Source organism: Schistocerca piceifrons, chromosome 4, assembly GCF_021461385.2.
Source record: "Schistocerca piceifrons isolate TAMUIC-IGC-003096 chromosome 4, iqSchPice1.1, whole genome shotgun sequence".
NCBI lineage: Eukaryota > Metazoa > Arthropoda > Insecta > Orthoptera > Acrididae > Schistocerca > Schistocerca piceifrons.
The window spans coordinates 502,238,508-502,261,542 of record NC_060141.1 but is presented as its reverse complement, the minus strand read 5'-3'; the positions used below and the strand labels follow the sequence as shown (position 1 = coordinate 502,261,542).

General features: G+C 38.0%; 1 protein-coding gene across 1 annotated transcript in view; it reads right to left on the bottom strand.

The window, feature by feature from the left end:
• Positions 1 to 514: 514 nt before the first annotated feature.
• The window catches only part of LOC124795948 (multiple PDZ domain protein), a 1,551,599-nt gene continuing 1,529,078 nt past the window's right edge, over positions 515 to 23,035 (bottom strand). The window contains exon 24 of the mRNA XM_047260028.1: positions 515 to 924. Within this exon, the coding sequence (XP_047115984.1) occupies positions 636 to 924 (289 nt within the window). The 3' untranslated portion in view covers positions 515 to 635. The remainder of the gene's footprint in view (positions 925 to 23,035) is intronic.

Sequence of the window (23,035 nt, the reverse complement as noted above, 5' to 3'; positions counted from 1 at the left end):
TCAGTGATTCACATATTCCTACAGCCAGCCACTTTAAAACAGTTGCATCAAAGCAATGGACAATGTAACTCATGTACATAAAACTGTAGAGAGATTTGATACATGCTGTATGGTAGAAAGTTGCATCCAGTCTCTTTTCTACTTAATCTAAAGATGTCCACATTAATCAGAGGGTCACTATGTTCTGTACACAAAAGCATCATACCTCACACAGCTTCAGAAACATGAGAGAAAAAGGATTGGATTGAGTACAGATCACAGACTCACCTCCCTTCTCAAGAAGCACAAAAAGTCTGTTGGACCTACAAGCTAAGTTCAGCGTAGGTTATTCAGTTTTCATAGAAACACTATACGCTTTTCTCACACTCACTTTTCAAATCTAATAGTGATCAGTTCCCTACGAAATGTCTCTCACTAGCAAAAATCATAATATACTAATCTTCAAGCCAAAGGCATCACAATAAAGTTTTTGAGGTAAAAAAGGTATGAGATATTTAAGAATTTAACAGTAAAATAACACAGCCAGAAGAATTTATTTATGTGAAATAAGGCTCAGATATGATGATATTTGATGTTCAACTGTTCTATTACTAATAGAGCACTGAAAAGTCACCAACTGCACTCAAAATTACACTTCATGACTGTATTGTAAGAGTGACATTCCCATGGGCCTGTTTAAGCACGGCAACAGCTTGCTGATGTGTCAGCCCCTCTAGGCTCAGTCCATCCACAGCCAGGATCTGGTCTCCACGCCGCAGCTGTCCTCCTCGGGCTGCCGCACCCTTTTCAAACACTGTCTTCACATAAATTGGTAAGTTTCCATGTGGGCTGCAGTGTCCACCAACTATGCTGAATCCCAAACCATCTGGACCTCTTTCCAAAATGACTGTTCTGGGCTGCAGATGAGTGCACTCTTCAATACTCCTGAAAATAAAGGATATTTCCCAATAAAAGATTAATAACTTCAATGGAATACACAACATGTAAAGCTACTTTAAGTAAACTTAATTAACCATGGAGAACAAGGCCCTTATCTTTAAGAAGAGACACACCAAGAAATCAAAAATCATAGTTTTTTGTAAACTGAATATTTGCTTTATGCAAAATTTTGTTAAAACTTGCGTGTCATGCCATCTTCATGTAAACAAAAAACACCAAAGACAAAATGAGATTACAGAGTACAAATACATTGAATATGAAGATTTAGATGCTGCTGTTATGGGTGTTGAGCTGGTGCACCACATGCAATTTTAGCTTCTGTGGAGAGTAGTGTGGTGCTGGCAAGGTAAGTGATACATGATGTTTACATCGCTTTCTATCTAGCAGCTTTAATGTTTAATGCAGAATGAGGTTTGAAGTCTATTTGTACAACAAATGACAAGATCTTAATCAGGGGGTTAGAGTTTAATGCAACAATAGTGACAATGTAAACAGAAACCACTAACACAAACCACTAACTCTGTTACAGTAGAATCTGAGTAGGAATTACCCATAGCCTTTTCATAGTGATTCGCTTTAAGTTATTTAGGAGAATCACAGAAAATTTGAATAAGAATCATCAAATGGAAATTTTAACCATGATTTTCCCAAAAGTAAGTCCAATCCTTAATGATTGTGTCACCTCACTGGAGCGTGTTTGTGTAGACATCAATTAATGGGAATGAAAAGACATGATTGGTGAATCATAGCAACAAAAAAGAACATGCCACTCTGTATAGCGGCTTGTGGAATATGTAGGTAGATATAGATACATCCTGGCAAAAATTAAGCAAGGCCTTAGTGGTACTTCTAGGGTAACTGCAGCCCATGTTCCAGTTCTCTTACTCCCTAGAGCTATTTGATGACATGATTAAAAACTCATCAGAAATCCCCTGTTAACTTGGACACAGACATTTTACAGTATCAGAAAGAGATTTCAGACATCTTTTATATGACTACATAAATTACAAGCTCAAGACTAATGACTGTAATACACTTTTTTGCAGAATAGCATCACTAACCAAAGTATTGTAAAGAAATTGTCGAGCATGTAACAGTCCTAAACCATTATCAGATAGTGAATGATCAAAGACTGTGATAAGAGACAAAACTAAAATAAACTTACAGCTAGAAAAAACAAATTTATGATGGAGGGAGTCATAAATGTACATCACTTGAGAAACAAGGAACTTATTGAATCTACGTTAGTATAAAAAATATAAATGCCAATACTAAAGTTTGGGAAACAGAACTACACAAGAAGTCAGACAAGAAAGTTACATATCACCAAAGCTGTCTCCTTCTCCAGAGTTTTCAAAGAAGTTTTCAGAAGCTTAGGTTTGGAAAAGGATGAATAAAATGTGTTACTCAAAAATGTCTGAACAAACTTTGTTTTGCTGATGATGTACTGTTTGTCTCTATTGCAGATTCACTTCTGCAACAAATGGAACAACTTAAACAGAAGCCTTGAAAGCCAGCTATAGAACAACTAAAATAATGTATAATGAAGATGCAAATATATATGTTAACAATGAAATCATAGAACCAGTTAATGTTTTTTGCACGTAGAGCAGTTAAAGACAGCCCATGGCCATGACAAGGATGAACTGGAGTGAAAGGAAAATGGACAAAACACATAGTCAGGTGAATGTATCATAAGCGGACCAACAAAGTTCTATACTAGATTAAAAGCAATAAAAAAAGAGTGAGATAACAACTCAATGGAAAGCTTGTGAATCACATAAAAAAATAGGATCAGCATGTTTGTGTATTGTTGGAGACTGTAATGTATGGAATGTCAAATTCAACAATGAATTTAAATTTGTGATGATGAAGATAATGGAAATACTGGCAATCTTGTAAAAATAGATTTATGACAAATATAAGTTTGTTGTGTTTCTGGTTGCAGTTCTGGCTGGGTATCCTGGGTTGTGTAACCATGCCAAGAGTGTAAATTTTGGCTGGGTAACTGTACCATGACGGGTAACTCCATTAAGTTATAAACAAAACAGCTGTTCTCTAAAATTGTAACTAAGTCCCTCATTTTATTACAATGGAACCTACTTTAGTACCCACCAGTGCTTTGGATTCACTGCCCAGCCCGAAAATTGATATGGAGGAAAGGTCTGAGATACCCAGACTTCATGCCATGACCGCAGCTCATCCCATGGAGAGCACTGCCATAATAAAAGGCAAGCCATGTGGGTCTGTCCACTGATGCAAGAGTGTTAGTAAATATCACAGCCCCACACTTGTCCTTCAATCTCGCTATTTCATTGAAGCTTTTGATATGTGCCATTGATTAATAGAGTGATTGACCTTGCCTGTGTTCACTTTTTTTGTTCAGATTGATCCCTGAACTGTTCGTAAAATCTTAGGATGACTTTTGCTATGTTCTGCACTTTGCTTCTGTCTAGCCATTCACTTCATGAATGCCATCATCATTGACCACAGGAAACACTTATTTGTTCCAGCAGTCTCTGCATCACTGACAATGGAAGTGACCACAAACAGTGTTCTGTCTATGCAGACTAGGACAGAAAACACACAGCTTAATACTGAGACAAGGGCAGGTCATATAAGATCCTAAGAATGAGCCTAATGAGAACAAGGGATTGGGGCCCAAATCATTAAGTCATTGACCTAAAAATAAATTGCATTATTGAGCCAGAATAGTGTGTTATGGAAATCTAGGTACAAGATGGTATGTGTGCAGGACGAAGAGGGAGATATATTCAATCTGCCCATTGCAATGATAACTATGTAAGAACAGCATAAAGTGTAACAAACAATACTAATGTTTAGATATATGGAGGTGTTATCCGACAAGATCCCTTGAAAAACACTATGTTGGATCATAGTAATCTTATTTCCACCAGTCCACATGATGCAAGTAAATAAAAATTCATTCTATAATTAACAATCACATTATTACTACCAAAGCAAACTGAAAATGATCTGAAGTTATTTAAACATCTGACAAGATATGTAGCAAAATGTGTTGTGGAGTATGGACCACACAGGTATTGTGCTAAGAAATACTGCAAGTAATCTTTGGAAGTAATTTATTTGTAAAAATCACTGAAGCTCACATAACACTAGGCACAGAAAGCTGGTTACAACCCAAAGTTGACAGCAGTGATATTTATGGGTGAAATTTAAGTGTATATCAAAAGGAGAGTCTAATAAGAAATGGAGGTGGCTTACTTGTTGCAGTAGACAAAAACTCAAATCTACTGAAATAGAGTTGCATGTGAGATCAAATTATTGTTAGATCCTTCCATTGACCACTTGATTCACCTGATGTAACAGAAAACTTTAGAGATACCTCAGATCAGTAGTTTGTAAGTTCCCCAGTTATATAGTGATCACCAGAAGAGACTTAAATCACCCAACAATTAATGGGGATGATTACAGTTTTGTTAGTTATGCATGCGACAAGACATCCTATGCAACATTACTAAATGCCTTCTCTGAAAAATTTCCAGAAAGGTCTGGTAAACCATTTATAATGGAAATATATTTGATCTAATGGCAATAAATAGACTTGACCTCTATGAGGATGTTCACACTGAAAGCAGGATCAGTGAGCGTGAGGGAGTTGTAACAATAATGACTACCAAACTGCAATGGGCAACTCAAACAAGCAGAAAGGTTTATCTGTTCAGTAAACTAGATAAAGAATCAGTAGTGTTATATCTCAATGAGGAGCTTGAAACTTGTAGCTCAGGACAGGAGCATGTACAGGAACTATGCCTTAAGTTTAAAAGCATAGCTGACCATGCATTGGATACATATATATCCAGTAGAACAGTTCATAATGGGAGGGATCCTTCTGCATATACAGTCACTGTAAATAAACTTCTACAGAAACAAAGACTACTTCATAATCAGCATAAAACAAAGCATGGGGCTATAGATAGAGAGATGCTGAATAAAACATGTTAAGCTGTCAAGAAAGCACGGTATTAAGCCTCCAATGACTAATGTAGCAAAATATTGTTGAATATCTTTCACAAAATCCAAATAAATTCTGGTAATACATAAAGGCTCTTAACTATGATATGCTGTAGGCTACTTGAATAAAAATCTGTGGTGCCCAGTGATTGAAAAAATCCCCATCTACAGGAATGGTAGCAGAAGTGATCTGCAAAACTACCCTCCACTATCCTTGACATCCATTTGATGCAGAATGTTATAACATATTCTGAGCTCAAAAGTAATGTGGTGTCTCTAACAGAATGACCTCCTCCATGTCAACCAGCATGGACATACTGAAAGCCATAGATGAAGGCAGTCAGCTAGATACTCCTCAATTTTTGAAAAGCATTTGACTCATTACAAAATCATTATCAAAGTATGATTGTCTGAGGTACCAAGTGAAATTTGTGACTGGACTGATGATTTTTTGGTAGGGAGGATGCAGCAAGTTCTCTTGGATGGAGAGTCATTGATAGATGTAGATGTAACTTAACGGGTGTCCCAGGGAAGTGTATTGGTACCCTTACTGTTCATGTTGTACATTAATGACATTGCAGTCAATATTATTAGCAACCTCAGACTTTTTTTGCAGATTATGCTGTTATCCATAATGAAGTACAGTCTGAAAGAACCTCTACCAGTATTCAGTCAGATCTCCACAAGATATCAAAGTGGTGCAATGATTGGCAACTTGCTTTAAATGTCCAAAAATCTAAACTTGTGGACCCCACAAAAGAAAAAAATTCAGCATCCTATGATTACAATATTGATAGATCACAGCTGAAATCAGTCAACTCATCTATGAAATGGAATGATCGCAAAGTCTCAATCATAGGGAAAGATGTGACAGACTCTGGTTCATTGGTAGAATATTCGGAAAATGCACACAAAATACTCATGTAACAACAGTGCTCAAGTGTGTGCAGGGGATACTGAAAGGACACCACAAAGGGGAGCACATATGGCCACAGGATTGTTCAAGCTGTGGGAGAGTGTCACGAAAGAACTGAATCAGCAGACACTTAAATTTAAATGCAAACTATCCGACTCACAGACAAGTGAAGCAAAGGTTACTTTAGGACTATAAATAAAATCAAATGCTGGAAGATCTGAAAAACTATGGATGTGGAGTATCAACACATCAATACATAGTAAATTTCCATGTGACCAGAAGAAGTGCAGGTCATTCTTGTGTATAAAAGGGGTAATAGATCAGATGCACAGATGTACATACCAGTATTGTTGTCATCTATCGGCCTAAGGACTGAGAACGTATTCTAAAGTCTAAAACTATGAAGGCAAATAAATTTCTCTAAAAAATCTCCATGGACTGAGAAACAAAATGCTTGAAACCAAGTTTGCTGTATTAATACAAGACATCTTGCAGACAAGAAGTGAAAAGGTAGGCTCCATATTCCTAGACTTCCGAAAGGTGTTCAGCACTCTACCACAAAGACTATTGTTAACCAACATACATTCATGTGGAGTGGCTTTGTAAATATGTGAATGACATGGGGAACATTTGACTGGGAAAAGAAAAAAAAAACATTATGTTACACTGGATGGCAAATGTTCCACAGAAATGAAAATAACTTTGGATGGACCCTGAGGAAGTGTAACAGGACCACTAAAGTTTTCAATATAAACTGACAGTTTATCAGATACAAATTGACAATTTATCAGATACAAAATGACAATTTATCAGATACAAATTGACAGTTTATCAGACAAAATCGATAGCACTGTAAGATTGTTTGCTGGCAATGTTGTTCTGCACAGGGAAGTAGATTCATTGGAAAATTTAGTGTTATGAATTACAGTCTTTAAATGTGAATAAATGTACAGTAATGCCTGTAACAGAGAGAAAGAAGTCAATAGTACCTGATTACAATATTAGTGGTCAACATCTTGAGCTTGTCACATCAAACAAGTATTTGGAGGCAATACTAAAATAAAACATGAAATGGGACAATCAAATAAAATCAGTATTTGGAAAGACAAATGGAAGATTGGATTTGTTGGAAGGATTCTGGGAAAATGCAAATCATTTGTAAAGGAAACTGCATACAAAACACTAGTGTGACCAGTTCTACAGTACTATTCCAGTGTTTGGAGACCTTATCAAGTAGGCAAAACAATAGAAATTGCAAATTCAGGCACATTCTGCTCGAATCATAACAGGTCAATGTATTTCATACAAAAGTTAACAGAAATGCTCAGGGAACTTAAATGAGAATCCTCAAAAGACTCATTAGTGGTTTCTTCATTCACCTCTGCCTTTCTTGTGTTGTGACCTGATATTTGTGAGTGTTTCGTATCAAGCAACTTAACCTCTTACCTGTGTTTACATTCCGTGCTGACCAGCTGCAGCTGTAGCGGCGCATCGAAAGCTAAGTACTAATTAATTGTGTGTGTATAGTGGTTTATTTAGGAACTTTAGTAGTCTTCAACTGGTGTTCTTGGTGTTTTCTGGTGAAATAATTTCAGAAGAACCTTTTGGGAACTGTTTTCAGTTTCGTTTCTGTGTCATTAGACGTTTGATTCTCTTTCTGTATTAGTCTTTTGTTATATTCTCATTTGTTGTTGATTAATACTGTTAATAATAGTAGTTACTTCCCTTGTAGTATAAGTTTGTGATTACTGTAGTCAGGTTTTTAACATCATCTTATTGTAGTAGCGGAACTTAGATAAAGTAGTTTTCTTGTTTCAATAAGTGTAAGATTTTACCACAAGTGAGAAGTGTGGGCTTTGCCGTAGGTTCATGAGTAGTGGATTGCGGTGTGAGACTTGTTTGAAGTATTTTCACTGGGGGGATGCAGTGGGGAAGCCAGTGGGCGTTCTGGTGAGATCCTCTCCTGGAACTGCAGGTTATGTAGCAAGAGTAAGTTGATAGAGGAGCAGGAGCATAAGATCTGTGCCCTTCAGGTGCAGTTGAAAAATGCACAAGAGGAGCTAGATAGGATGAGGAGGGGGAAGGGGGTTGGGGAATGGGAGCTGGCTGTTGGCAAGAGATCTGCTAGGAGAAGAAGATTTTTAGATAGTTTTACTATTGGTGTTTGCAATAGATATGACCAACTGTCAGAGTCTAGTGGAGAGGAATCTCTAGTAGCTGTAGATGTAGGAAGTATGCAGCAGACCTCACTGGTAATGGTATTGATAGGGATGGGGAGTATGACATAGATGTTGACCTGGAAAAGATAGCTACTTAGACTGGCAACACGAATGCGCATTTCGTGGAACTGTTTCAGCGTCACGATCGGCCTCATCTTAATACAGCCGTCAGGCGTAATAACATGAGACTTGGGGGTGCGCTGATGACAGAAAGCATGTGTCACATTTCAGTGGTGCCGGTGGAGTCTATCAGCAGGACGGGGTTCACTAGACATGGCCTGCACCTCAACAGGTATGGGAAGGGGAGGTTGGCAAAGCTTATAGGTGACAGCATAGGTGGGGGTGGTGGGATCACTCATGGGAAAATTCTTGGAGTAGTGGGTGTTAGAGCTGCACCCTTTTTAGATTGAAGTCAGCTGATAGGTATTCCTGCTTAAGGGAAGTCTCTCTAACAAAGGAACCACTTCTGACAAAGCTTAGGTATCTGAGTAATGAGGGAATTAGTATATTTCATCAAAATATACAAGGTATTAGAGATAAAGTTAGTGAACTGCTTATAGATGTTGACTCTGCAATTATTGGTATATCTGAACACTTCTTAAATAAGGAGATAATTCAGAGGCTTCCTTTACCAGGATACAGGTTGGCTGGCAGCTTTTCTAGGAGCTCTTTGCGGTGTGGGGGAGTAGCCATGTATATGAAAAACAGCATCCCATTTGAGTCAATTGATGTTTCAAAATACTGCACTGAAAAGGTGTTTGAATGTTGTGCAGGTTTGGTTAAATTTAACGGAGCTAAAATTCTAACTGTTGTTATTTATAGATCCCCAGACTCCGATTTCACAACATTTTTGCTAAAGCTAGAGGAGGTTCTTGTTTCACTTTATAGGAAATACAAAAAGTTAGTTACATGTGGTGACTTCAACATTAATTGTATAAGTGATTGTGCAAGGAAAAAGATGCTGGCAGATCTCCTTAATTCATATAATCTTATGCAAACCGTATTCTTTCCAACGAGAGTGCAAGGGAACAGTAGAACAACCATAGACAACATTTTTGTTCATTCCTCATTACTAGAAGGGCATTCTGTTAGCAAAAAGGTGAATGGCCTTTCAGATCATCATGCACAAATTTTAACTCTAAAAGATTTTTGTGCTGCAACACATTTTAAATATAGTTATCAACTGTTTAGGAAAGCTGATCCAGTTGCTGTAGAGACCTTTGTAAACCTTATCAAAGAACAAGAGTGGCAAGATGTCTATAGCGCTGATACAGTAGACGATAAATATAATGCTTTTCTCAAGACTTTTCTCGTGCTCTTTGAAAGTTGCTTTCCGTTAGAACATTCAAAACAGGGTACTAGCACAAATAGGCAGCCTGGGTGGCTGACTAGAGGGATAAGAATATCTTGTAGAACAAAGTGGCATATTATATCAAAACGTTAGAAACAGGCAAAATCTAAATGCAGTAGCCCATTACAAACAGTATTGTAAAGTGCTTAAAAATGTTATTAGGAAGGCAAAAAGTATGTGGTATGCAGATAGAATAGCTAAGTCTCAGGATAAAATTAAAACCATATGGTCAGTCGTAAAGGAAGTGGCTGGTCTGCAGAGACAGGTCGAAGATATAGAATCAGTGCATAGTGAGAATGTCCGTGTTACTGATAAGTCGCATATATGTACAGTATTTAATAATCACTTTTTGAATATAGCAGGTGAACTAAATAGAAACCTAGTCCCAACAGGGAATCATATAGCGCTCTTAGAAAAAAGTGTTCCGAGACTGTTACCTGAAATGCTCCTCCATGATACTGACAAGAGGGAGATTGAGTTAATAATTAAATCACTAGACCAAGAACTCTCATGGATATGACGGGGTATCTAGCAGAATACTGAAGTATTGTTCTATGTATGTTAGCCCAGTACTTAGCCATATCTGTAACTTTTCCTTTAGGAGTGGTCGGTTTCCTGACCGATTAAAGTACTCGGTAGTGAAGCCACTTTATAAAAAGGGAGACAGGGATAATGTTGACAATTTTAGACCTATTTCTATGCCATCGGTGTTTGCTAAAGTTATCGAGAAGGTTGTATATACAAGGTTACTGGAGCATTTAAATTCACATAATTTGCTGTCAAATGTACAGTTTGGTTTTAGAAATGGTTTAACAACTGAAAATGCTATATTCTCTTTTCTCTGTGAGGTTTTGGATGGATTAAATAAAAGGTTGCGAATGCTAGGTGTTTTCTCTGATTTAACGAAGGCTTTTGACTGTGTTGACCACAAAATATTACTGCAGAAGTTGGACCATTATGGAGTAAGGGGAGTAGCTTACAATTGGTAATTTTCCGCAATATTGAGAGTGGTAGTGATGTTCAGTCCCAATGGGGCACTGTTAAGTGGGGCATTCCCCAGGGGTCGGTGCTGGGGCCACTGCTGTTTCTTATTTATATAAATGATATGCCTTCTAGTATTACAGGTGATTCAAAAATATTTCTGTTTGCTGGTGACCCCAGCTCGCTAGTGAAGGATCTTGTGTGTAATATTGAAACAGTATTAAATAATGTAGTTCATGAAATAAGTTCATGGCTTGTGGAAAATAATTTGATGCTAAATCACAGTAAGACTCAGTTTTTACAGTTTCTAACTCAGAATTCAACAAGAACTGATATTTTGATCAGACAGAATGGGCATGTTATAAGCGAGACGTAACAGTTCAAGTTCCTAGGCGTTCGGATAGATAGTAAGCTGTTGTGGAAAGCCCATGTCCAGGATTTTGTTCAGAAACTAAATGCTGCTTTATTTATCATTAGAACAGTATCTGAAATAAGTGACAGTTCAACACGAAAGTAGTCTACTTCGCATATTTTCATTCGCTTATGTCGTATGGTATTATTTTTTGGGGTAATTCTTCTGATTCAAAAAGGGTATTTTTGGCTCAAAAATGGGCTGTTCGAGCTATATGTGGTGTAAGTGCAAGAACCTCTTGTCGTCCCCCATTTCAACAGTCTGGGAATTCTGACATTGCCCTCACAGTATATATTTTCTTTAATGTCGTTTGTTGTTAGCAATATTAGTCTATTCCCAAGAGTTAGCAGCTTTCACTCAGTTAATACTAGGCAGAAATCAAATTTGCATGTGGAATGCACTTCCTTGACTCTTCTGCAGAAAGGAGTGCAGTATTCTGCTGCATCCATTTTCAATAAGCTACCACAAGAACTCAAAAATCTTAGCAGTAGCCCAAACTCTTTTAAGTCTAAACTGAAGAGTTTCCTCATGGCTCACTCTTTCTATTCTGTCGAGGAGCTCCTGGAAGAGCTAAAAAATTAAGCAAATTCCAGTGTTACATTGTTGATTTTCTTTATTTAAACTTACGACTTGTCGCCTGAATATATTTTTTTATATTTCATTTTATCTGTTTCTACTATCGTGTTATAATTTCATGTATTGACTCGTTCCATGACCATGGAGACTTCTCCTTAATTTGGTCCCACGGAACAATAAATAAATAAATAAAAAAGAAAGACAACAAGGTTATTGTTGGGTAAATTTAGAGAACCTGTATTTGAAGAAGACTGTTCAGAAATTGTGCTGCCACCAACATATATCTTGCACAGGGATTATTAGAATAAGATAAGAGGGATTAAGGTACATAGACAGTCATTTTTCCCTGTATCAATATCTGAAGAGAGCAGAAAGAAAATCAATAATAATGTTATGCTGCACCTTGTGCCATGCACTACGCAGTGTCTTTTAGAGCGTGTAAGTAGATTTAGAAATTGAAGCATATGTAACATTATATGGTCTGCTGCAAACTATATATAAAAGTGTGCAGAGTTAACTACAGTAAAAGTAAAATTTGGGGGAGGGGGATGGCTGTCTGGTACTAGAAGACAACCAGGTTCACACTCGAGCATATATTTTGTGAAAACCAGCTATGTCCAGTATTACCACATTTCAAGGACAAGCAATGTTTTTCACTGCAGCATTGGAAAATCTGATGCAGATTGTCTTGTATAAGAAAAAGAATTTTAGATATGACTACAAGCACTACAAGAGCTCTTTTTTAAACTGAAGAAGTGTGATGTTAACTGATCTGAGTGCAACGTCACACAACAACACATTTCACGGCACATTACCAACACTCAGAATTCACTCATACCAGTTATCAATGCAAAGGTTAGTTTGGTAAAATCGCGGATTTATGAGGTGTGGTGCTAAGCACATCTAAATCAAGACATTACCATATGTGGTGCTAAGCACATCTAAATCAAGACATTACCATATGCAGACAAAAGTTATCTGATATGAATCTCTTATTATGTGAACAGTATGTAAATTATTCGGGGACTATGGCACAAAATACTGAAAAATTCTTGTAAAATACTGAATGAAACTGTGTGTTCAGCTAGGCTTGTTTCCAAAGATGTGATTTATCAACAGGTGTGCCATCACATGTTCACATAAATCTATGGTCGCTAATGTGCTGTTTGTCTGTGACATAAAGGTCAGAGCTGTGTAGCTAACTTGTTTAGTATAACTATGGCGGAGGAGTTTGTCTCCATAGTTGTTGTGAATTCTGAGAATGCATTCCGTAACATTTTATATTGTGACAGGAAGCACGTACTACTGACTTCCTTTGAATATAACCATATAAAAAAGTAATTAGATCTTCTTCACTGACACAAAATGTACCTATTTGGTACTTGGAATAGTAGTTTTGATTTGTGCACACAGTTTCCTAAGGTTACTCACCATCTTGACAAACAATTGAGTATTTTTGTGCCATCCTCCATGCAGTTCATCCAACAACATTTTATATTCCTTTCCTCTTTCTTCCCCTTTGGGTGATTACTGGTACATGACCATACCCAGTTAACTTATATGGGAGTTAAGCTCTGAACTGAGTAAGGGCTGGACTTAACATGAAAGACTGGAGTGGGGGACCTCAACCTCAAAATTGCTTGTCCCAAGGCTGATAGGAAATGCTTTTACAGATATACAGAACAGGTGTGAACACGGTTAGCCAAATAAGCACACATGGCTGAACTGAAGCAGAAACGACATCCATGAATGGCTTGACTGCGGAAAAGGAATATGCCCTACAGCAGAGAGGACAGAAGAACCAGCTCTACAGCTTACAAGTTGGCAAGAAATGACAGTTTCAGAATATTGTTGCCAACTATCCTGCCCACAACTGAACAAAGATGTCCGAGGAAATAGAAAACTTGGTGCTCTCCATCATAAGATTGTAAGTGAATTTCAGCTGAACCACAGTACATTATCGAAACGGAATACAACGGAAATCATGAATGTTGATGTGACAAAAGGAGCCAATCTTGCCTCAGAACACTTCCTGATCTGCATAAAGGTAAGACATCTTCTATTAAACAAGGAAAACTGCCTCAGAAAGAACCCTGAAAAGTAAACAATGGAAATTCCCGGTAGGAATACCATCAAACTACGAAAAGACAGATTGCTACTTACCGTAAAGAAGACACATCAAGTTGCACACAGGCACAATTAAAAGACACTCACATATAGCTTTCAGCCACAGATTTTGTCAGTAAATGACACACACACACACACACACACACACACACACACACACACACACACACACACAAAATCAAGTGCACACGACTGACGACTCCAGCATCTCGGGCCGGAATGCAACATCAAATGCGATGCAAGCAGCCATCTGGAGGGGGTAGGGAAGGGGAAGTGAAAGTGGAGGGGATACTCGTGTATGTGTGGGGACAAAGATGAATGCTGTCTGACAGAGTGTGCAGGGACTAGACTGCCAAGAGGTGCAGCGTCAGGATGTTGTGGGGCAAGGAGGTGGGGAAAAAAGAAGCGAAAAATGAGAGAAGTGGGGAAAGATGGGTGGATGAATTGGCAGGCTGCAAATAAACAGCTTGGGATATGAGAATGGGTGTGTGGTGTAACATGGTGTACTGAGGACTGTGATAAGGCAGTCAACCAAAGAGCAGTGGCCTATAGGACATGATTTGCTGACAAAACAATACAAAATAAGCCCTCTGAGTACAAAGAAGTGCAGAAGCTGACAGCAAAAACCATATGTAAAGCCAAAAGAGCCAAAGACACAAAAGAGATCAAGAGCTTTGAATTATAATTCAAAAGAAACACTTGCAGAAACTTTTAGGGGACATTTGAGCAGCATGTAAATGGCTGTCAACCACATAGTTTGAACTTCAAGAGAGACAGTGGAAATCTGGCAATGAACAATTAAAAAACAACTGAGAGATCATAATCAAGTACTTTTCAACATTGCTTAACTGTGAAGAACTCAGGGAAAAATGACCAGGAATAATTCTACAGCAAGTAAACAACAATTCGACTCCTCCCCACGAACTGCAGAAGACTGTCACAATACTGAACAACAAAGCCTCTCGGGAAGACTCACAGTGGAAATGTTGAAAAAGTAAGTAGGTTAATGTCCTAGGTCAAGAGATGGAAAAGATTTGGGAATTATGGAATAATACCTCGTGAATGGGAAACAGCACTGATTCACCCTCTATACAAAAAGAGGGCAGCAGAATGGAGCTCAACAGTTACCATAATATCTCCGCCATACCTCAAACTTACATGGTACTCTACAAAGCACTGCAGCTCAAGCTGGTTTAGGAAGCAGATCACCAACTTGGTCAATAGCAAGGTGAATTCAAGAGAGGGAGATCGTGCATCACACAGACTTGAAGCCTGAAAAGAGTATTGTAAATCTGCATCTCAAAAGATCTGGTAGTTGTCTTTGTCAATTTTAAGTAAGCCTATGACTCGGTGTTGTTTCACATCTTGATAGAATCTTCAGTGGACTCTAAAACAGTGGGTACTATCAAGCAAACTCTAACAGAGACACATTCAAAGATACAATTCATGGAAGAACTCTCCAAACAGTTTTTATTTAAAGATGGAGTCCGACAGGGAGACACACAGTTCAAGTTCGCTTCAATAGTATGTTAGAGGTCATCATCTGAGAATGGGAAAATGAATAAGCTGTGAAGGGCTCAAGATTCACATCAGTACAGATCACTGATCAGTAACTTTAAGGGCTTCAAAATTAGCAACAGTGGCTTGACAGAAGGGAGAAGGCAGGTGGCCAGAGAAAGAAAGCAAAAAAGGCTTCCAGGAACGCCTTGTAGTTACTTGACATGGTCTCTAATGGACCTGAACAACAGCAAAAAATTACTGGAATATGGATTAGGTTCAGAAAAGCAATTTAAATACACCTTTCAGAAATCTACAAATAGAAAATCAGGTTGTTCTCTTATGTTCGTTGTTTGCAAAATATTTTGATTGAACAATTTTGTGCATGTGCTCTCTTATGCATCTTATAAATGCGTGCAGTCTGCGCCTTCTTGCCAGCTATTTATGACTGCTTTCTGTTTCTGTGAAATATGACTACAATAGGAGCACTGTCTTCATGTCATGCTGTAATCAACTTAAAACTTAAGAGGAATTTATATAAATGATGACAATCTGGTTGGCTTACAGGAAACAATCACTAAAATGCTGAACAACTTGAATTAGCAGCTGCCTGAAGACTGTTGCCAATTATTCTGAAAAATTCTAATTACAAACTTTAAAGAACCATTATAAAGTGGGGAATATTAGAAAATACCACAACATCCTACATACTGCTCCTATAAGGACGATAATCGCAAAATTAGACCAATTACAAAGCACAAAGTTACATTTAAGCAGTCATTCTTCCAGTGTTCCACACGTAAATGGAATAAGAATAAATCCTAATATTTGGTACAATGGGAAATATCCTCTGGCACGTACTTCACAGTGGTTTGCAGAGTACGTATGTAGATTAGATTTCTGTTATAGCTGGGTGTATTACTTATTTTCTGTTGTTTAAATCGATTTTCAGTACCGGCAGTCTTCCTTTTTTTCCATCTACTTAAGATTTGTGCATCCATCAAACAATAGTGATGCAGTACGGTTCTCCTACTTTAACGTCGGCATCTACATTCATACCTACATCTACATCTGTACTCCACAAGACATTTTACAGTGTGTGGCAGAGAGCACTCCATATACTACTGTCATTTCCCCTTTTTCCTGTTGCAGATGGTTTGTGGGAAGAACAATTGCTAGTAAGGCTCTTTGTGAGCTCAAAGCTCTCTGATCTTACCTTCATGGTCTTTTATAGGATATATGTATGAGGAAGCAAAATATTGTTTGTCTATTCTTAAAAAGCACGTTCTCAGAATTTTAAAGCCAAACTGTAAAGCAGAACACCTCCTCTTACAGTTCTGCCACTAGAATTGGCTGAGCATCTCTGTGACTCCTTCACACTTACTAAATGAATCTGTAATGAAATGACTTTCTCTTCTTTGGATCTTCTCTGTTTTTTCTGTCAATCCTACCTGGTATGCATCACTGACTAACTAGCACTATTCAAGTACTGGTCAAATGAGAGTTTTGTAAGCTATCTCCTTTGTGGGTGGACTACATTTCCTAAGGATTCTTCCAGTAAACCTGAATCTGGCATCTGCCTTACCTGCAATTAATTTTATGTAGTCGTTCCACTTTAAATCTCTTGGAACCGACACTCCCATGTATTTTATGGATTTGACCACCACTTCCAGTAATTATTCTGCAGTCATGCAATAATACAATAGTGAGTCTTCCTCCACATTTATGCACAGTACATTACATCTGATTATGTTGGTGGCCAATTGTCAATATCTGCACCAATTACTGATCCTCTGCCAGTCTTCCTGCATTTTGCTACAGTTTCTAACACTGCAATTTCTCTGTATACAACAGAATCATCCTCAAAAATCCCCATGGAACTTTAAACATTACCTGCTACGTCATACATATATGTTATGAAAAGTAATGGTCTTATAACATTCCCTTGGGGTACATCTGAATTTACTTCTACATCTAAAGATTTCTCCCTGCTGAGAATGACAGGCTAAGTTCTGTCTGCTAGAAACTCTTCAATTCAGTCACACAACTGGTGTGATATTTCATACAAGGATATATTGTTCGCTGGGTGTCAGTGTGGAACTGTTTTGAATGCATTCCGAAAGTCAAGGAACGTGGCATCAACCCTTGCACAGGTACCTACTGCATTCTGAGTCTTGTGGATAAACAGATGTGCTGAGTTTCAATGAGTCTTTGCTTTCACAACATGTATATTTCTACAGATGATGTTTTTGATCTCCAGAAATTTCATAATACAAGAGCATAAAAGTCATTCCAACATTCTACAACAGACCAATACCAGAGATACAGGCATACAGTTTTGTGCATCTATTCAATGATCCTTCTTGAAAACAGGAATGACCTGCACTTTTTTCCAATCAGCGGAAATGCTTCAGTCCAGCAACCTATGGTACACTGCTGCTATAAGAGGAGCAAGTTCTCCGCATACTCTCTGTAGAACCATATTTATGTCAGGTGAAGTTCACGACCCATTTCTCTCTTGAGTGATTTTTGTTGCTTTTCTACCTTGTGGTCACTTATATCAATATTTATCATCTTAACATTCATGCGACATTTTAAATAGGAACTACAGTGTGATCTTCCTCAGTGAAAAAGTTTGGAAAAATGCATTTGGTATTTCGGCATTCTCTACGTCACCCTATGTTTTGACGTCATTGTGATCACAGAGTGTTTGAACAGGTCATTTGAATCTGTTTACTGATTTAAGGCAAGACCAAAACTTTTTGGGATTTGCTGTTATGTCAATAGACAGAATTTTACTTTCAAACTGACTGAACACTTCATGCATGGGTCTCCTTATTCCACTTTTGGCTTTGTTCAGCTTTTGTTTTCTGCGAGGCTTTGGTTACATTTATACTTGCAGGGAAGCTCTTTTTGCTTGCTTTCTAACATGAAGGTCTTTCCCATCCACCACAACTTTGTTCGGTACATACCTGTGTAAAATTTGCAGCACAATATTCCTGAACCCTGTCCATTGACGCTTAACATTGTCAGTATTGCAGATGAAGTTTCCATCTGAAAACTTTTTTTGTGACTGTTGCTAAGCAGAAATATCAGCCTACCGTTCTTCATATTTTTATTTACAGTCATATTCAGTGGTGCTATAACGGCCTGTTCTACAATGAGTCAAAAAGTTTGGCCTGTCAGTAAGAAGAAGACCTAATATGTTATTTTCATGAGCTGGTTCTCTTCTTAGCTGCTTAAGGTAATTTTCAGATAAAACATTTAGAAAAATTTCACAGGATTTCCTACTACACACACACACACACACACACACACACACACACACACACACACACACACACACACACACACACACAGAGAGAGAGAGAGAGAGAGAGAGAGAGAGAGAGAGAGAGAGAGAGTCCTTTTTCGTTTGATGTCCTCTATTTGTGCAAGATAGTGTGTTAGGTTTGATAGATTTTTGATCCATGGCAGGGTGTTCACAACTCTCATGGATGTACAGGTTGCCCTTTATGTTTCATAAGGCAGTCTCCATAATCTCTTTTGTACTTAGAATGAAAAGACCTGTTTTTTAATATTATGTTTTCTTGATATCATTTTTTGACAAGTATTTGTCAGCAGTTTAAACTTGAACCACAACACTTCTATATTGTAATCTCCAAGATAATTAACACACAAACCCATTTTTCCATTATTTGTTCTTGTAGACAATCTCTTGCATTTCTTAATAAGTTTTGTATATTCGGAAATGGTAAAGTGTGTGTGTGCATGTGTTTTTCTAATCATTGTTGTCTTTTTGCACCTTATTTTTACTATAGATCATGATGCATGTTCAGGTTGCTACAGTTGAGCTAAATCATTAATAGGTGCAGTTTATGTACAGATAAATATCTAAAATCACAAATTAACACAACATCCATTTAAAAAATTTGTAATTCAAATAATGCAAAATTAAAATGTAAAATGTTATTTGTTTCCACAATATTACACCACACACACTTTTTCGCTTACAGTGAATTCATTTTATCAGTGCTGTTCTGTTCTCAAACAATCAATCTACCCTTTATCTTGAAAACTATAAAGAATTCATGCTATTGAATTTCATCAGAGGTACCTTTTCCTCATCATTGTTCTACTTGGATTCAAGTAAAAGCCTGTTGGTAACTCACATGTTGTATAACACAGACAGAACACTGCAGTTCATTCACTCTGTCACATAAATTAGATGTGCTTTGGAATATATTTTTTCACAAAGACATTTTTGTCATTTTTATTGATGTTGTGTTGGTTAATATCACATAGGAGAATCAGGCAATCAGCTGTAGTTGTTCCGTAGCCCACTAATTATTAATAATCAGCTGCCTCCTATCAAGTTTTCACAAATGTGAAGAAAAAACAAATATTTTTTTCTGGTATTCTGCAACCACTATCCTCTCAAATTGGTCAGAAAACAATGTTTGTCTATATGTATAATTTGGCTGCAGGCCAGAAAAGAAACAAAAAGGAAGTGCTTGGAAATGATTACTGCAGTGCATTTTCAGTAAACGTAAAGTAAATGTAATACTTACCTATTCCAGAACTATCTCATATTTAACATGTTGATATACATATCTCCTAATAAATTAAGCACAGCTTTCACAATTTTACTCTTAGCTAGATGACGATATTTGATGTTTCTGTTTGACTGTGTGTCTTGAAACATTAATTTGCACAATCTAAATCTTTAAAAGTATGTCAAAACATTAACCCCCTCCACTCTCTGTTTCTAATAGTTTGCCTACATTTAAGTTCTAATTTTATTTATTAATCTTTGTAATTATTTAATAAAAATCTTAGAGTGCAGTTACAGACCTCAAATAACATCCATATAATATGGATAAATTTAAGTTTAAATTGTAATTATTACTTGTAATAGTAAGACCCATGAGTGTGATTTTTGCAAAACTCATCATATTGATAACTCCATGCAAACAAATAAAAATAAATAAATAAAGCCACTTAAATGTTGTAAATTCTTCATGGGTTCTGGTGTCTATATGGTTATATTAATGGCTTGTGATGCTACAGGTTTTACTCCACTTGCTGTTGTATAATCTGTCACAAAAGACGACACCTACAATGGAAAAACATGCTAAACTGAATGCTTTGAGCTTCCACGAGCAACGCATCTGAGGCATGCATGTGAAAGCAGCATATGTTTTAGGACAAAGAACTGCCTGCCATACCAGCATTGGTGTTCAAAGTAGAATTTACCACTGTTTACAGTTCATTATCTGTTGACAGAGATGGACTGTTTACTGTCACAAAAGACGACACCTACAATGGAAAAACATGCTAAACTAAATGCTTTGAGCTTCCACGAGCAACGCATCTGAGGCATGCATGTGAAAGCAGCATATGTTTTAGGACAAAGAACTGCCTGCCATACCAGCATTGGTGTTCAAAGTAGAATTTACCACTGTTTACAGTTCATTATCTGTTGACAGAGATGGACTGTTTACAGATATGTACTTAATGTATAACACAGCAGTATGTGGTGGCTCGAAATTAGAAAAAATGTACAGAAAAAAGTTTTACAACGGTGTTATACTGCAGGGAAGAAATTTATCATCATGTATCAGGGCAGTAGGAAGGGATTGGTGAAATAGGCAGCAACCAAGATCACTGGCACAGGGAGGGAGGGGAGGGGGAGGTGGTGGTGGTGCAAAATTCAACCGCCCGCCTCCTCCCCAAAAAAAGACTGTTTAAGAATTAACTGGAAGAGATACACAAAGTTACCTTCCTTTAGGAATGTGTAATGCACTCAATGACCTTCAAAATGTTGGAGCACTGCAATCAGTCGTCATTTCCTTTCAGGCTTTATTAAATGGTTCAAATGGCTCTGAGCGCTATGGGACTTAACTTCTAAGGTCATCAGTGCCCTAGAACTTAGAGCTACTTAAACCTAACTAACCTAAGGACATCACACACATCCATGCCCGAGGCAGGATTTGAACCTGCGACCGTAGCAGTCACGCGGCTCAGGCTGAAGCGCCTAGAACCGCACGGCCACCCCAGCCGGCACTTTATTAAAGCAAATCTAGATTTTGGCTAGTAACTAGCCATTATCAATGCAGTATTTCAGAGCTTTTAATACATGTCCTCGTACATCAGTCCTCTGTTGTTCGGGCTCCTGTCACAGTTCAAGACTAGTCTCAAATGAACAGTTGAGTCCCTGCCATGTCGAGTTGTTGCACTATGCCAGGCAAAAGGAGGTCTGACACGATATTAGGAGGTATCTCATGACTTCCGTCACCTCAGTGTATGCACGCTGTTGTCACCGAGTCATTTGGCCCAAACAGCATCATGCGGAAACAACTATAATGGAACAGACATCTATTGCTAACAAGGTTTATTTGGCAACAGTACACTTGGTTCACACAGCTGCCATCTACACAACTCACTCATGTTGAACAACAAAGTTCTTTCTGCTGTTTTGTTAGGATCTAAAATGCTGTTTGGGCCAAGACTTCCAGTGAAGACTGGATGGTGAGATGTGACAGTGAAGAAAGCAAGCAAGCAGCCAACCAAGTGGAGAGCATGTGTACATTACTTGTCACAACTTTTGCTGCTCCCAAGTTTTGGTGGGTATAATCTGGTGTGTAAATAAAAAAGACATCAAGAGCAAGCCTTCTGGGTCTGATTAATTATATTACTAGAGTTGTGCATTTCCAACTTCTCGCGGTGTAATGAATAGTCCATTAAATTTCGGGCATGCAGCCATGCAAATAAAATTTCCTCCACTGATATTTCTGCCGTGTATCGTCCGGCCATCCTCAGAGTGAGTCACAAGACTGATGACAAGAAGCCAAGTGCGGCCTTATATGCTCCATGGCCTTATATGCGGTACTGCGCATGCGGGTCGCAGATGCTGGTCAGCGGCAAAGAAATATGCTTACACATGGGTCGCCTGTGGCGAAAGCATACAGACATTCGATTCGCTTATCGATGTATGATCAGCGGCAGTGACACCATGATGACTTCTCTGCAGTTTAATTACCCCAAGAGCCGGATTCAATGCTTTGACCAAATTAAAACCATTATCTCTATTTATTAAATTATTAGCTAATCTAATCTCTATAGCTTCCTCAAAGACAGATTCCCAAAAGGAAGAGGTGAAGTTAAAATCTTCACATCACTGTAATTCACAGAATGCCCTGTATCAATACAATGCTTGGCCACAGCTGACTTGTCTGGCTGTAATAAGCATGTGTATCTTCAATGCTCCACGCATTTCTCATGAACAGTGCTTGTTGTTTGACCTATGTACGACTTCTCACAATTTCCGCAAGGACTCTGATACACACCCGCTTTACGAAGCTGTGAATTGTCCTTCACAGAGTGGCATAAAGCTGCTATCTTCATGGGGGGTCCAGAATATCACCTCGACACAGTGTTTCTCAAGAATACGGCCTATCTTTGAGGAAAGAGCACCCACAAAGGGCGAAAATGCACTAGATTTGAAAGAATTACTATCTTCTTCCCCATCACATACCTGCATTCTAGGTTTTGCATTGAATGCTCTACGAATATGTTGTGGAGAAAATCCATTCAATTTAAAAACGTTTTTCATGTTGGTCTGTGAAGGGTGATGGCAGCTGCTGACATCTAGATATAGATTTGTGTGTGTTGGTTTCCGATATACGGCATGTCCTAATGTGCCATCAACTTTTCGACGAACGACAACATCCAAAAAGGGGAGGCAGCCGTCTTTTACTAGTAAATTTGATACTAGCATGGATAGAATTCAAACTTCGAATGCTCAAGAAATTGATGTTAATTCATCCATCCTGTGTGGCCACACCACAAATGTGTCGTCCGTGTCCCTCCAGAAGACTGTTGGTTTAAAACTTGCTGAGTCCAGTGCCTTGTCTTCGAAGTCTTCCATGAATAAATTAGCTACCAGAGGGGAGAGGGGGCTTCCCATATCAACGCCATCAATCTGCTCATAAAATTCACCATTAAACTGGAAATAAGAT